The 16,148-nt window shown below is 47.1% G+C and overlaps 1 protein-coding gene across 6 annotated transcripts in view; it reads right to left on the reverse strand.

Moving 5' to 3' along the window:
* CPNE9 (copine family member 9) overlaps positions 1-16,148 on the reverse strand; it is a 67,371-nt gene that overhangs the window by 13,000 nt on the left and 38,223 nt on the right. For 5 of the 6 annotated variants that reach the window (XM_081902411.1, XM_081902412.1, XM_081902410.1 and 2 more), the window contains 4 exons: positions 14,700-14,803; positions 13,331-13,435; positions 12,097-12,138; positions 7,484-7,559 (listed from right to left, as the gene is read on the reverse strand). In XM_081902411.1, the coding sequence (XP_081758537.1) occupies positions 7,484-7,559; positions 12,097-12,138; positions 13,331-13,435; positions 14,700-14,803 (327 nt within the window). Of the gene's footprint in view, positions 1-7,483; positions 7,560-9,416; positions 9,803-12,096; positions 12,139-13,330; positions 13,436-14,699; positions 14,804-16,148 lie in introns of those variants that run through there. The other variant, XM_081902415.1, reaches the window with a different exon arrangement.

Consider the following 16,148-nt stretch of genomic DNA (forward strand, 5'->3'; position numbering starts at 1 on the left):
GCTTTCATTTTATGGATCCATGGTCTCGTTAGATAGTAAAATTCATGTTAAATTGCTGATTTAGGGGTTGTTTTGAAAAGTCTGGAACGGATTAATCCGTTTTGCCTTACTTTCTATGGGAAAGCACACCTTGGTTTTGGAATGCTTTGGTTTTGGAACGGACCCCCAGAATGGATTAAGTTTGAGAACCAAGGTACCACTGCATAAGGCAGCCTTCTACATTCCTAATAACTGCTCATCTAAGTTGGCTGTGAGTCCTGGAAGACCTGCTCCTGCCTTGAAGGCCTTTTTCTACCTGGCCTGGGAGCGCAGGGCCCTGATTGACTCCAGCTACAAAAGCTGAGATTTAACTTATACGCAGAATTCATCATGCGAAAGGCTGGGCTGGATGAATCCCTAGCTGCAATTAAGATTGTCGGAAGAAATATCAACAACCTCAGATATGCAGATGACACAACCTTGATGGCAGAAAGTGAGGAGGAATTAAAGAACCTTTTATTGAGGGTGAAAAAGGAGAGCACAAAATATGGTCTGAAGCTCAACATCAAAAAAATGAAGATAATGGCCACTGGCCCCATCACCTCCCGGCAAATAGAAGGGGAAGAAATGGAGGGAGTGAGAGATTTTACTTGGGCTCCATGATCACTGCAGATGGTGACAGCAGCCACGAAATTAAAAGACGCCTGCTCCTTGGGAGAAAGGCGATGGCAAACCTAGACAGCATCTTAAAAAGTAGAGACATCACCTTGCCAACAAAGGTCCATATAGTTAAAGCTATGGTTTTCCCAGTAGTGATGTATGGAAGTGAGAGCTGGACTATAAAGAAGGCAGATCGCCAAAGAATGGATGCTTTTGAATTATGGTGCTGGAGGAGACTCTTGAGAGTCCCATGGACTGCAAGAAGATCAAACCTCTCCATTCTGAAGGAAATCAGCCCTGAGTGCTTACTGGAAGGACAGATCCTGAAGCTGAGGCTCCAATACTTTGGCCACCTCATGAGAAGAGAAGACTCCCTGGAAAAGACCCTGATGTTGGGAAAGATGGAGGGCACAAGGAGAAGGGGATGACAGAGGACGAGATGGTTGGACAGTGTTCTCAAAGCTACAAGCATGAGTTTGACCAAACTGCGGGAGGCAGTGGAGGACAGAGGTGCCTGGCGTGCTCTGGTCCAGGGGGTCACGAAGAGTCAGACATGACTAAACGACTAAACGACTAAACAACAACAACAACAACAACAACACAGAAGCTGAGACTGCTGAAGAGGACAGAGACTCTCTTGGTTGCTTTTTGGTGCAGACCCAACTCATATAGCATGAGTGTCCACAGCCCCCGCCATGAACCACCATTGGCAGGATTTGCAGCTGCAGCAGCAGATATGTTGTGTGCTTATGAGAATATTTTATTCTTTTACTAGTTATGCTGTTTTATATTTGACTTCACTTAGTGATGCTTTATTTTGGAACTGTTTAAGATAATTCTTTTGTTAACTTTGCTCTGCTAAACGTTCGTTCTGCAGCAGTGTTTTTTTTTTAAAAAAACCATTTAGGATAATATTTTAGTTTCCTGTTAATAATGTTTGAATGAATGTTAATTGTATTTAAATGTATAATTTGTATTCGGCTTTCTTCAGTAAGGTTTTATTCTGGATTGTTTTATTTGCTGTTTTAATGTAGGTTGTAAACTGCTTTGAGATTTTTCTCCCCTTAAAAATATAAAGTAGTATGGAAGAAGATCTGTCCCCATGATCAATATTTTCCCATAATTTCTATTAAAAAATTAGTCCTGTCTAGCAACAAGAAACTTTAGTAAGAAGCAGGGCAGATGAAGGGTGTTACAGTGGCTTCTTTGAGGGATGGAGAGAGGGAATGATGAGGCCCAAAGGAAGGATATCAGTTCCAAACTAGATAGCTGGGACAAAAGCAACTGGAGTATGGCCCAAAGTTTGCTTGTAGTTTCACTTAAGTCAGGCATAGGCAACCTCAGTCCTCCAGATGTTTTTGGGACTACAATTCCCATCATCCCTGACCACTGGTCCTGTCAGCTAGGGATCATGGGAGTTGTAGTCCTAAAACACCTGAAGTGCTGAGGTTGCCTATGCCTGACTTAAGGGAAAGCAAACGTGTTTTTCCGGGTTGCCCGAGAGGTTCTGAACGTCACATCTCTTTGGGGATCTTGTATGTAAAGCGATCTATAACTCAAAATCAAATCAAACCTTTATTGCTTATCCAAGAGCTATTGACAAATCAAATAATAATAATAACAACAACAACAACAACAACAACAACAACAACAACATCACTCAAAATATAATGAAAACAGAGTAAGAAGAGTGCAGTGTCTGTTGCAGCATCTGATCCTATGCAGTATCCTGTACCTTTTGCAAGGAGAATAACTGCAGAACTTTTGCTGTAACTCTCACTACCAAAAAAAATAAAATAAAAAAAGGATCTGCTCATTTACAATTCGACCCAACACTTTAGCAACAGAGTCGGCAGTCCCCTTCCTGCCTGACATCCTTCATCCACCTTCATTATTCTAAATCATGCTGGCAATCAATCATAGGGGATTTCTCTCATTCCTTTTTAATAGACAAAGCCACTACTAGAAATCAAAAGTGACCCTGTGGGTCTGGTTTGCCAGCAAAAGAAAAAGAGAGAGAGATGAGACCAGCACATCCTCTCAGATCCAGTCACTTTTCTGCCGCAACCGTTTTTTGCTTTAAATTCCTGTCTAGGGCAATTATCCAGATTGCAGCGCAATACTGATTGTAAAGCATTTCCTTCTGGGGGCCGGCCGGCAGCTTCCTCGAACATCCTGACCCTCTTCTGTTTGTGTGGCAAAATACACCGGGTGACCCCAGACCGGTGCTAGGAATACAGGCAGACGCCCCACTCAGCTACCATTTTAAGAATGCTACATGAGGCAGGATGATGATGATGATGATGATGATGATGATAATAATAATAAAAACCAAAAATACAGTAAAATATCACACGTTAAAAACTTCCCTGAACAGGGCTGCCTTAAGATGTCTTCTGAATGTCAGGTAGTTGTTTATCGCTTTGACATCTGCTGGAAGGGCGTTCCACAGGGTGGGCGCCACTACCGAGAAGGCCCTCTGCCTGGTTCCCTGTAGCTTTGCTTCTCGCAATGAGGGAACCGCCAGAAGGCCCTCGGCGCTGGACCTCAGCGTCCGGGCAGAATGGTGGGGGTGGAGACGCTCCTTCAGGTATACTGGACCGAGGCCGTTTAGGGCTTTAAAGGTCAGCACCAACACTTTGAATTGTGCTCGGAAACATACTGGGAGCCAATGTAGGTCTTTCAATGTAGGATGATGGGGCTAAACCTGGCGAGAGTCAGGGGCAGGCCTTGTGGAGTTCATGAAGGTTCTCCTCCATGCCCCCTGTGCCCATACTTTTTGTCGCAGTAACGGAGTGGGCACCACAAATATATCCGTTGGCCATTTCAGATTGCCACAAGCTGCTGGCCTGCAAATAGTTTATATGCAGAAATAGTTCCAGATGCTGGGGCCCTGATTCAAGGAAAGACACACTCTAGCCTGGCTCCCCCACAAGTCACTAGCCAGCCCACCTTATCTTGCCTGGGCCAGAACGGTTCCACAGAGATCCCTCTGCGGGCAGGATTGTGCACGCGCATGAGTGTGTGCCCCCGTGATTTCCAGCAACTGCGCATACGCAGATGTGATTTCTGGTGCTACGGAAGTGAGTCCCTGCACTGCAACACACCGGTTTAGCACAGCTCAAGAGCAGGCAGCTCAGTTCACAGGGTTGTTGCGAGGGTAAAATGAGAAAGAGAATGGTTAAGTTGTGGGTGAACACATCAGACGACACAGCGATTCTTCAAATAGCTCTTGTTTATTCACAGGCCAGAAGAGAACTGAACTGAAGGGTTCAGTCAGCCAGCTTATATAGAGCTCCAGTACAACGTAACTGTAACAATTTTCTAAAACTATCCAATCACTGAACGTCACTTTCGATCCCTTATTTGCTTAACTATCTACAGTATCCCCCTGCTGGCCCAGGGTGAGAACTTCAGTACTAAACAGGAACCGTGTAGATCAGTGTTTCCCAACCGGTGTTCCGCGGCACACGAGTGTGCCGTGAGACGTTGCCTCGTGTGCCGCGAGATGCCTGGAGGGAGGCGGGCGAGTCGGGCGGCGAGAGGCGGGGCGGCGGCAGCGAGGAGAGGCCGCGCCTCCTGCTGCTGCCTGGCGCTCCTCCTCGCAGCCGGCAGCGCTGCCTGGGCGCCTCCGCGCGACTCTGCCTCGCTGGGTTTGGTCTCCCAGCAGAGACGGGTCACACGCGCCCCTCCCTCCCTCCCTCAGCCTGCGCGGAGGGAGAGCCAGAGAGAGGCATCGCTCCTGCGCGGCGGGAGAGGGAGCAGCCGGAGCGATGCCCCAAACGAACGCATGGGACCGGAGGGGAAATCCTCTCCGAGGCGGATTGAGCGCAGCTGAGAGAAGCCTTTCGAGGAGCTGCCGTGTCCCCTGGAAACCCCCTTCCCAGCTCTGCCTCAGCCGCCGCCGCCTCAGTTGCCGCCGTCCCTCAGTCCCTCGCTCTGCTGCCTCCTCCCACCCCCAAAGCTTGGAGGTTCCCCAGCAAGGGGGAGGGAAAAAACTTTCACTTTTGTGCGTCCCTCCCGGCGTGACGCTGCGCGCTGACGTCACGGGGCGGGGCTTTAATGGTGGTGTGCCGCGAGATTTTTTTTCAGTAAACAGGTGTGCCGTTGCCCAAAAACGTTTGGGAAACACTGGTGTAGATCACCTTGAGCTCCTTATAGAGGAAGGGTGGGATAGGAAATAAATAAACAAAACACGCTGACGGTCAGTTGCTCTCCAGGGAAATCTTTCTCAGCCATTGTCTGGAGATGCCAGAATTGAATCTGGGACCTTTTGCATTCAAAGCTGATGCTCTGCCAGCTGAGCTATGGCTTTCCCCCAACCAGGTGCCCTCCAGATGTTTTGGACTACATCTCCCATCATCCCCGACCATTGGCCATTTTGGCTGGGGCTGATGGGAGATGGAGCCCAACAAAATTGGGAGAGTGCCAGGGATTAGGACGGGCAGGTGGCATTTTGGGGCGGGGAGCAGCAGCTGTGGGGGAAATTCTTTCCTTCACACATCCATATACAGTCAGACTTTGGATCCCTAACACCTTGGTACTTGGATGTTTTGGCTTCCGAATGCTGCAAACCTGGAAGTGAGTGTTTGCAAATGTTCTTTGGATCCTGGATGTCCAATGGGACTTCCGCTGCTTCCGATTGGCTGCAGGACCTTCCTGCAGCCAATCAGAAGCCGCACTTTGGTTTCCGAACGTTTTGGAAGTCGAACGGACTTCCGGAACGGATTCCGTTCGACTTCCAAGGTACGACTGTATATTATTGAACACAATGGTAACTTTTTTAGCATATACCGTGCAATGTGGCTGCATGCTAAAGATATTATCCGAAGCAACTCTGAGCATGAGCAGAGTCTGCCTGCCAAGGCATCCCAAAGAAATCTTGTTCGGTATCTTTTATGTACTGAAGTTCTCACCCTGGGCCAGCAGGGGGATACTGTAGATAGTTTTCACTCAGGTCCACATATGCAAATGAGGGATTGAAAGTGACGTTCGGTGATTGGATAGTTACAGAAAATGGTTACTGTTGCTTATATAGTGGGGCTCTATATAAGCAGGCTGGCTGAACCCTTCAGTTCAGTTCTGTTCTGGCTTGTGAATAATCAAGAGCTGCTTGAAGAATCGCTGTGTCGTCTGATATGTTCACCCACAACTTAACACTGGCGACGAGGATGGGACCGAACACACAACTTAACAGTATCCCACCTCCCGGCTCCAATTGCGCCAGCCCCTAATGCTCCCCCTGTTTCTCATAACGCCGCAAGCTGAAGTCCGCTGTGAGAAGATTCAGGATGATTATTTATTCCCTCTGACAGATCAGAGATGCTGGATTTTATTAAACTGCAGGCACAAACTGTGCAACATCACCCAAAGTGGTAATAATACTTATTGAGACAGCATAATCTAGGGTGGGTATGTACATGGTTTGTTCTCAATACAAAACAGTTAGGGCGGGGGAGGAATAATGGGAATCGAGATATTGGAAACCATTAAGCAGTGGCTGGGGAGTAATGACTGGGTTGCCAACTGGCCAGAAAAGAAAAGAAACATCTAAGAGCTCAGGGGTAAAGCACCTGCGTTGCACACAGAACGTTCTGGGTTTGATTTCCGTCATCTCCAAGCATGGTTGGGAGTGTCTGCACCTTTAACACCGGAGAGCTGCTGCCAGTCAGTGTAGACAGTATTGAGCTAGATTGATGGACCAACGGTCTGACTCAGTACAAGTCAGCTTCCAAATGCAGTCCAGTCTGCTCCTAAGAACGTGCTTTATACCGGGTCAGACTATTTGTCTACCTAGCCCAATACTGTCTACTTGGATGGCAGCAGCTCTCTAGGGTTCTTTCCTATTGCCTGCTATAGTTGCCAAGGGTTAAACCTGGCGCCTTATGCATGACAAGTATGTGCTCTGACTCTCAGCTGCCTTCAACTGATCAGCCTGATCAGCAGAAATCTAGTGCTGAAGCTTATTGCAGCATGGAAAGAGCCAAAGCCATGGGTAGGCAACCTAAGGCCTGGGGGCCGGATCCGGCCCAATCGCCTTCTAAATCTGGCCTGCGGACGGTCCGGGAATCAGTGTGTTTTTACATGAGTAGAATGTGTGCTTTTATTTAAAATGCATCTCTGGGTTATTTGTGGGGCCTGCCTGGTGTTTTTACATGAGTAGAACGCGTGCTTTTATTTAAAATGCATCTCTGGGTTATTGGTGCAGCATAGGAATTCGTTCATTTCCCCCCTCCAAAATATAGTCCGGCCCACCACAAGGTCTGAGGGACAGTGGACCAGCCCCCTGCTGAAAAAGTTTGCTGACCCCCACCTATTAATTGTTGTGGATCAAATCACCATTAAAGGGACAGTGACAGGGGCCAGTTCAAAAGCTGGCAACTAAGGCTGCGCACCACCCATTCCTTTAAAACACATTCAAAGTATGTTTCCCCCCTCAAAGGATTCTGGGCACTGTAGTTTACTCCTCACAGAGTTACAATTCCCAGGAATCCTTAGCAAACTACAGTGCCCAGAATTCTTTGAGGGAAATAGTGTGTTTTAAAGGTATAGTGTGTACACAGCCTGAAAAAGTCCACAGTCCACAGTGGAAACCGAATCCAGACTATGGCCTTCATTCTTTTGAGCTTTCCCCCCATACCAATCAGGACTAGAAACATGAAGTTTTTACAAAAAACAACACCACCATTCACAGCTCTTACAAGTCTGGTACATTCACAGGATTCCACTCTAGAAACACAATCTGTTGGTTCAAGTTACAACTCTAGCTATGCAAAAAAAAAAAAAACAACCCACAAAAACTAGCGTTGCTCAGTGTTAAGTATTTAAGTTGAAAGAAGCTTACCTCATAGACGGTGAACTGGTTCTGGGCCCGAGAGAGCTCTCTGTAGCTTGTGGCAAACTCCCCGATAAAATCATGGCTGTTGGGCCGAAGAGGAAGAAGCAGTTCAGCCGATTGGTTCTGGCGCAGTCTTACACTCATGTCAGAGCTCAGCTATTTAAGCATACCTGCTTAAAGGCACCCCCGTGTTAAAACAGCTGCGCGGGCTGTCAATTCAAGCACCCATTTGAGGTGCTCAAGTTAGTGCAAAGCCCTAAATGACCCGGGCAGTGGCGTAGCGTGGGGGGTGCAGGGGGGGCGGCTGCACCGGGCGCAACATCTGGGGATTAGGGAAATCCACGGGTTAGGGGGCGCAAATTACTTGCCTTGCCCCGGGTGCTGATAACCCACGCTACGCCACTGGACCTGGGCTCCAAACACCTGGAAGTCTGTCTCCTCTCCTACAGACCCTCTTGGGTGCCAAGATGGGCAGAGGGAGTCCTATTGGTAGTTCCTCCACTTTCAGAAGCTTGAGGTGGGGCAATCTTGGAGAGGGCATTCTCTGTAGCAGCCCCTAAGTGGTGGAACTCCCATCCCACAGATGCGACATCCTGGTATCTTTATTATAAAGCTTCTCCTGTGATTGCTGAATATGCATCTCTTTGCCCTGGCTTTTGACCCATGAGGTGCATATTTTGGGGAGCCACCTAAAATCTGCAACTGAAAGTTGTTTTAAATTGTTTCTATATTGCGTTTCAGGATGCGGGTGGCGCTGTGGGTTAAACCACAGAGCCTAGGACTTGCCGATCAGAAGGTCGGCGGTTCGAATCCCTGCGACGGGGTGAGCTCCTGTTGCTCAGTCCCTGCTCCTACCAACCTAGCAGTTTGAAAGCATGTCAAAGTGCAAGCAGATAAATAGGTACCACTCTGGCGGGAAGGTAAATGGCGTTTCCGTGCGCTGCTCTGGTTCACTAGAAGCGACTTAGTCATGCTGGCCACATGACCCAGAAGCTGTACGCTGGCTCCCTCGGCCAGCAAAGCAAGATGAGCACCGCAACCCCAGAGTCGGTCATGACTGGACCTAACGGTCAGGGGTCCCTTTACCTTTATATTGTGTTTCAATCTTGAGTTTCAATGCTGAAACGTGCCCTAGGACCTTAGGCTGAAGGATGGGTAGTAGTAGTCGTAATAATAATAATAATAATAATAATAATAATTTATTTGTACCCCGCCCAACTGGCTGGGTTTCCCCAGCCACTCTGGGCGGCTTCCACAGAGAACAAAAATACACTAAAATGTCCTACATTAAAAACTTCCCTGAACAGTAATAATAATAATAATAATAATCCCAGAACATCAAGCATCGAGCTCCTACTCCCCAAAACAATCTCAGTTACTTCACCCACTCCAGTTCTCACCAGATCCTCTTTGCTCTTCTAGAAGAGTGGCATACCTATGAGCCTTGAATCTCAGGGTCGTGGGTTTGAGCCCCATGTTGGGCAAAAAGATTCCTGCGTTGCAGGGGGTTGGACTAGATGACCCGTGTGGTCCCTTCCAGCGCTATGATTCTGTGAAAGGCTGCTAGACTTCAGCTGGCATCTCAGGCCCAGACAAAATGGCCATGTTGGCTGGGGTTGATGAAATCTGGTAGTCTAGCAGGCCACAGGTTCTGCACCCCTGCGTCATAGATCTACATATACACCAGAACAACCTTGGCCAACTTAGTGCCCTCCAGGCTGCAGCAGATTGAGATGGTAAAATGTACCAGTCCAGAAAGCAGGCGGGGAAGGAGATAACTGTTTCTGAGTGCTCTCCTGCATTCAGAAACAGAAACCTGCAAGCAGGGAATTAATCACAGCAGGGAGTGTGCTGAGCTAAAACCTCTCTCTCTCCTCTCTCTCTCTCCCCACAAACTGCAGGTTCCTTTCAGGGGAGCATTCGAAATGGTATCTCCCACCTGCAGCCGGAAGTGGTACAGTTCACTCTGTCACCTTTCTCATGCATGGATCTTGGCCCTATTCAGAAAGAAAACAGAGGGTGTGATATATATTTTTTTGGTAAAGAACTGCACAAAACGGGAGCGCTGAAAGCACTTTCGGGTCGAATGTTTTGGAAAGGGCCTTGGAAGCCGGGAAGGGGAAGAGCGGAAATATTTCTGCAAACAGGAGCAGAGAGGATGCTCTCAGGGAGCCGTAGCGCAGAGGCAGATCCCTCTGTTGCTTCAGGGCAAGTCTGCTTTTCTGGCCCTACTGCTCTGTTCCTTTATTCTATTCGCACAGCGCTTTCCTCACTAGCTTGTAAACCTTTTAGGCCTATGTGCCTATTTGCTAATAATGTCGTATTTGCTACATTAGATGTCCTGGGATGGTTCTCCTTTAGCCCTGGCCAAGTCTTCTTTGCTACTTCCAGCCTCAGTTCAACAGAGAACAACTCGATGTTGTTTGGGATTTTTCTTCTCCTGCTTCTTTATTTTTATTATTAAAGTCAGAGTTCATCAACCTGGACTGCAGTGGCGTAGCGTGGGTTGTCAGCGCCCGGGGCAAGGCAAGTAATTTGCGCCCCCTAACCCGTGAATTTTAGTAGGGGCAGAGAGCTGCGAGTGCGAGCGTGCACCCCCCAGATGTTGCGCCCGGTGCAGCCGGCCCCCCTGCACCCCCCACGCTACGCCACTGCTGGACTGTGACTCTCTTTGAGGCATCTGATCAAGGCCTGTATTTAAAAATGAGCTTAAAGATGTTTAAGCTGAAGACCAGCTGTCTAAAAGACTTTTGGCAGATGTTTATCCTCCTGGACAAGGGCCCCCTGATTTATAGCAGGAGCCAAAATTCTCAAAGTTGTAAAAAGGGAATTACAGGCTGAGAGCAAAGGTTATTAGGTTACTGACCCTACGGAATACAATCAAGCTGTAAAAGCACTAATTAAGAGTTGGTAAATAGTAGGATTCATTGTTTAACAAAATATAATACCATGTGTCTCCCATTAGAGACTTTAGCCACATTTTCATAAGGTTAAAGGGCAAGAGCTAATGGGAAAAGCAGCTGGCTAGGAAAGGGGGTTGTAAACTGAAGAAGTTTTTACATTGAAAAGGCCTTTGCTTCTAAAAATCTATATATGTTATGTATGAAATATATTGGCTTAAATGTAATTATGCAAAGGATTTAGAAAGTAAGAAATGTTAGATTCTTATGTTAGATTCTTATTTCATAGAATCATAGAATCATAGAGTTGGAAGAGACCACAAGGGCCATCGAGTCCAACCCCCTGCCAAGCAGGAAACACCATCAGAGCACTCCTGACATATGGTTGTCAAGCCTCTGCTTAAAGACCTCCAAAGAAGGAGATCTTTCATTGATGGTGTGTGAGAATGTGAACCCAAGATCTCTGACCTCTGTTTAAGATAAAAATTTAAAACCATTAACCATCTGTTTTGGAGGGCAAAAGGGCAAGAAGGGCAAGAGGTGATCTGGTAATTAAGGTGCCTTGTTGAGGCAAATGTAAGATATATAGCTACTTGTTTGCCATTTATAGATAGAAGGAAATATAGCTCTTTGTCTCCCATAAAAGGTAATAGGAAATGGGTGTATCTTTTATGATTGGTTCTAGCAAACAGCCAATAGGAATTTCAACCAGGCTGATTGGACAGAGGCAGCCAAAGGAGGAGCAAGGGGGCTGGGCTGAGGAAATATAAGTGCTGGCCATCAGGGCTGGAGTGGGCAGAGCTTTGGTAACCATATACCACTGTGTCTCTCATTTATTTGTTTGACAAATAAATTATTATTTTAATTTCTCTATTGCTGCGTTGAATATTTCATTCCAGCTAAGCGTTAACCACACGCAGGGTGCTACATCTTAACACCACAGCCAGCATGTGGGGCTGGTGAGAACTATAGCCCCGAACATCCGGAGGGCACCGGGTTGGCAGAGACTAATTCAAGCCTAAATAGCTGCAGTCCTATACACACGTAACTCAGGAGTAAACCCTGCGATTTCAACATGATATATTTCCAGGCAAATGATTCTGCAACATCAACTTTGTTGGACTGGTCATGTTGTTTGGATGCCTGATTATTGTTTTCCAAACAATGACTCTATTCCGAACTTAAAAATGGAAAGTGTGATGCTGGTGGTCAACAAAAGAAGTTTAAAGACTCAAGGCAAATCTAAAAAAAAAAGTAGTATAAACACTGACAACTGGGATACACTTGTCTACAAGTGCTCCAATTGGAGAACAGCCTTTACCAAATGTGTCTTTGAAGAGGCTTGAACTCAGGATGAAAGGGAGAAACATGCGAAGAGGAAGGCATGCTTGGCAAACCCTCACCATGATCAACTCCCACCTGGAAACCTATGTCCCCACTGTGGAAGGACGTGTGGATCCAGAATTGGCCTCCACAGGCACTTACTGACTCACTGTTAAGACCGTGTTACTCACTGTTAAGACAATCTTACTCGACTACGAGTGATCGCCAAAGAAGAAGAAAGAAACTATTTCCAAGTAAATGTACACTACAAAATCACACATGTATGTGATTTATATCCTGATTTGAGTGACTGATCCTCAAAGTGACCCATAGGTTGGTTGTCCCACAGAACTGGAGAATGTTCTAGAAGCTATGCAGAACCCACCACCTCCTCACCTGCCATCCCGGTCCCAGTCAAAGACGTCAATCTTCACCGTCCTGGAATGCAAGTGACAAACCAAGGCTGAAAGAAATATTACGGTTCTGAGAAGGTCCCCGACTTGCGGGGCTTGTGTGTGCGAAACACTTTGCCCCAACCTCTGATCTGTTTGGGTGCTCTGTGAGGGCTTTTGTCAGAAATACTCAACCCTGATGCCATACACAGGAACACAGACCGGTGCCTTAACCCAACAATACTGCATGTAGCTTAGTATTGTCTACAGTAGTGGGCAGAATCTCTCTTTAGAATTATAGGCCGGGGTCTCTGCAATCTCTATGTGGAGATTCTGAAGTGTGGCTTTTTCTCCCGTTTGTCAAGATACCTGATAATGGTTGCTGATTGCAGGGCCATTCCTTAGAAATGGTAAAAATACCCTAGTTTCTGAAACCATTGTCACAGACCTGCCCACCCTGTTCCTATTCATACACAAAATATGCTCTGTCAACAGGATTTGAAAGATTTGTAAGTGAAAAGAAAGCGTTCCCCTCCCCGCCCCCCTCAAGGCACATCCTTCTACCTCAGGGGAAATATTTGGGGTCACTAAGACAGGCAAGAAGGCTTCAGGAATGTTCCATGTGCTAAAACAAAGTGCCTTATTGTTTCCAGGGAATATAGTGGTACTTTGGTTGTCGAACATACAGTGGTACCTCAGGTTAAGTACTTAATTTGTTCTGGAGGTCCGTTCTTAACCTGAAACTGTTCTTAACCACTTTAGCTAATGGGGTCTCCTGCTGCCGCCGCGCCGCCGGAACACGATTTCTGTTCTCATCCTGAAGCAAAGTTCTTAACCTGAAGCACTATTTCTGGGTTAGCGGAGTCTGTAACCTGAAGCATATGTAACCTGAAGTGTATGTAACCCAAGGTACCACTGTACGGTAATCTGTTCTGGAAGACCGTTTGACTTCCAAAACGTTCGACAGCCGAGGCGCAAAGGTTGGTCGGCAAAGTCAATTGATTTTTTATTTTTTTTTAAATGCAGTGGAAGTCGTTCGACTTCTGAAAAGTGTTCGAAAATGGAAGCAATTACGTCCGGGTTTTCGGTGTTAGAAAAAACCGAAACGTTCGGCTTCCGAGACGCTCGAAAAGCGAGGTAACACTGTACTTCCCAGTTTTGAAGGAAGTTTTTTTGTAGTGCGGCCCGCAGTGTGTGTGAGAACCTTACAGTTATCAGAACAGTATATAAACTCTGACCTGTCATAGTCCCCATTGCACAGGGCCCGCACAGGGATGGAAAATGGCTGCCACACGGGATTCAGGTTGTTCTTCACGACTTCTGTCTTGTGGCAGATGGTGAACCTGGAACCAGGAAAAGGGTCATGGCAATGGGCACAGGAGAACAGGAAGCGCTGCTGTGTCTGTTTGTGGGCATGGCGGCAGAAACGAAAAGGCAATATAGGCATGGTGGGAAATATGGATGGTTAAGGGTTATGACTTGGGCAGGTCATACGATACGTTAGGGATTCATCTCATGAGCACAAGGGTCCTGTACTTTTAGCTACAGTATTTTTTGCTCTGTAAGACTCACTTTTCCCCTCCTAAAAAGTAAGGGGAAATGTGTGTGCGTGTTATGGAGCGAATGCAGGCTGCGCAGCTATCCCAGAAGCCAGAACAGCAAGAGGGATTGCTGCTTTCACTGCGCAGCGATCCCTCTTGCTGTTCTGGCTTCTGAGATTCAGAATATATTTTTTCTTGTTTTCCTCCTCCAAAAACTAGGTGCGTCTTGTGGTCTGGTGTGTCCTATAGAGCGAAAAATACGGTACATCTAAGCAGAAACCATAAACCTCAGCATGCCAAGTTTAGCTGCAAATCTAAATATTTTCCTTTCTACTACACATGCATTAAAAAGCATATGTTTTGGTGATAGCCTAAGTGTCTGCCCATAACTTGCTCCTAAAAGCGCCCTGCTTCCCCCAGAGAATCCTGGGAACTGTAGTTTGCTAAGGGTGCTGAAAGTTGTGAGGAGACATCCATTACCCTTCACAGAGCCACAATTCTCAGAGTTCACTGGGAAGAGGGATTGGCTCTTGAATAACTTGGGGAACTGTAGCTCTGTGAGGACCATGGGGGGGGGGTCCTCCTGACAACTGTCAGCACCCTTAACAAACTACAGTTCCCAGGATTCATTGGGGCGGGGGGGGGAGAGCCCTGACTGTTTGAAGTAGTATGATGCTGCTTTAAATACGTAGTGCACATTGAGCCACAATGTCAAATGGAATATGAGTAAAGCACAGAAACTGATGTTTTAGTTTGCTGCATTGCAGGGGGGTTGGACTGAATGACCTTTGGGGTTCCCTCCAGTGCTACAATTCTACATGTGTTGTGTTCAGAGACCTGGGAAATAAGAACCTGGACTCAGACCACTCTTATTAGGCAGGAGGTGTATTTTAGAGATCCTTCCTTGCTTACAGCTACATGCAGGCTAGACCTTCTTCCTTCCAGAACTCCCCTCTCCCTCTGCCTACTGCAAGCCCGGAGCGTTCTGGAATTCGTGTTCTGGATCAAGGAATGGCTCTGCCACAAACATTACAGTTAAGGCGGGTGTCAGGTATTTCTTGCGTACGTGCCATCCTCGTTGCTGCGGTAGAAAACAAGGAAGGGGTCGGATTTGCCAAAGAAATCCTTCTTGTCCAGCTTGTTCGCACACAGCTGCATGGTGATAATGTCCTGGAAGGGAAAAGCTGGATCAGACTGAGGTGGGGACATCCTCAAGACGAATATATGCATAGCCCATGGGACTGGCAGAGTGTAAGGCAGGAGGACAACAGCAGGTGGCGCCAGAGCCCATGAGAGGCACAGCCGCAGCCAATCGTAGGCAGGGCCAACTAATTATTGTTTTGTCCCCGCCCTCCTCTTCCTTACAAGGGCAACACTGAGACCAAGGAGGAGGAAGTTTCCCGGGGTTTCCAGGGAACTGACTTTGGCAATCCCAGCCGCCATTGAACCCAATGTCTTTTTGACCATACAGGTGGTGACCACTCTGCATGGGGGGCGGGTTTGTTCCTGGTCCCTGTGTACGTCAGCGCAGGGCACATTATTATTATTATTTTTTATTGAATTTATATACCCAGAGGTCTCAGGGCAGTCGGTTCACAGAACAAAATCAAACTATAAAACCACAAGATATATTGTCAAAGTAAAAGCAACAACCCAATAACCCCTCCTCAGAAAAAACCCCACATTTTAAAAGGGGCATAGGATGTGCCATTTTAAAAGGGCATAAGCCCGCCCCACCCAGTTCTGCCCCCTTTGTGCCCTCCTCCAGGTCCCAAAGGACCCATGCGTCAGTAGGCGCATATCAGTTGGATGTGTGCAAAACAGTCACTTTAGATGTGATCCCTGGAAGGTAACTTCTGTGTAAGTTGTGGGCTTACTGTAGCGTGAGGACAGAGCCAGCAGCACAAACTTAGTGCAAGGGGCGCTGTGTTTGTAGAGTGAACAGTTTGTGGGTAGAAGAAACCGATACGGCAGGGGGAAAAGCAGAAAGAAAGCTTTATAGCCTGAAATCATGGAGGCGTCAGGTGATGTACCTGAAGCATACTGAAGCATTTAAGAAGGGGCTAAGGCAGGGGTCAGCAAACTCTTTAAGCAGGGGGCCAGTCCACTGTCCCTCAGACCTTGTCGGGAAATGGACTTTATTTTGAAAAAAAATATATGAACAAATTCCTATGCCCCACAAATAATCCAGAGATGCGTTTTAAATAAAAGAACACAGTCTACTCATGTAAAAACACCAGGCAGGCCCCACAAATAACCCAGAGATGCATTTTAAATAAAAGGATACATTCTACTCATGTAAAAACACGCTGATTCCTGGACTGCGGGAGTCTGTGGGCCGGATTTAGAAGGCGATTGGGCCGGATCCGGCCCCCGGGCCTTAGTTTTCCAACCCATGGGCTAAGGGCAAGAGGGAGGGAAATAGTGGGTGGAATTGTTAAGTCAAGCTACAACTAATGCGAGGCAGGTCAGTCTTCAGAGGCCTGCAAAATCCTGGACTCCAGCTTCCTTTTTA

Source organism: Podarcis melisellensis (assembly GCF_964234715.1).
Source record: "Podarcis melisellensis genome assembly, chromosome: 2".
NCBI classification, from domain to species: domain Eukaryota; kingdom Metazoa; phylum Chordata; class Lepidosauria; order Squamata; family Lacertidae; genus Podarcis; species Podarcis melisellensis.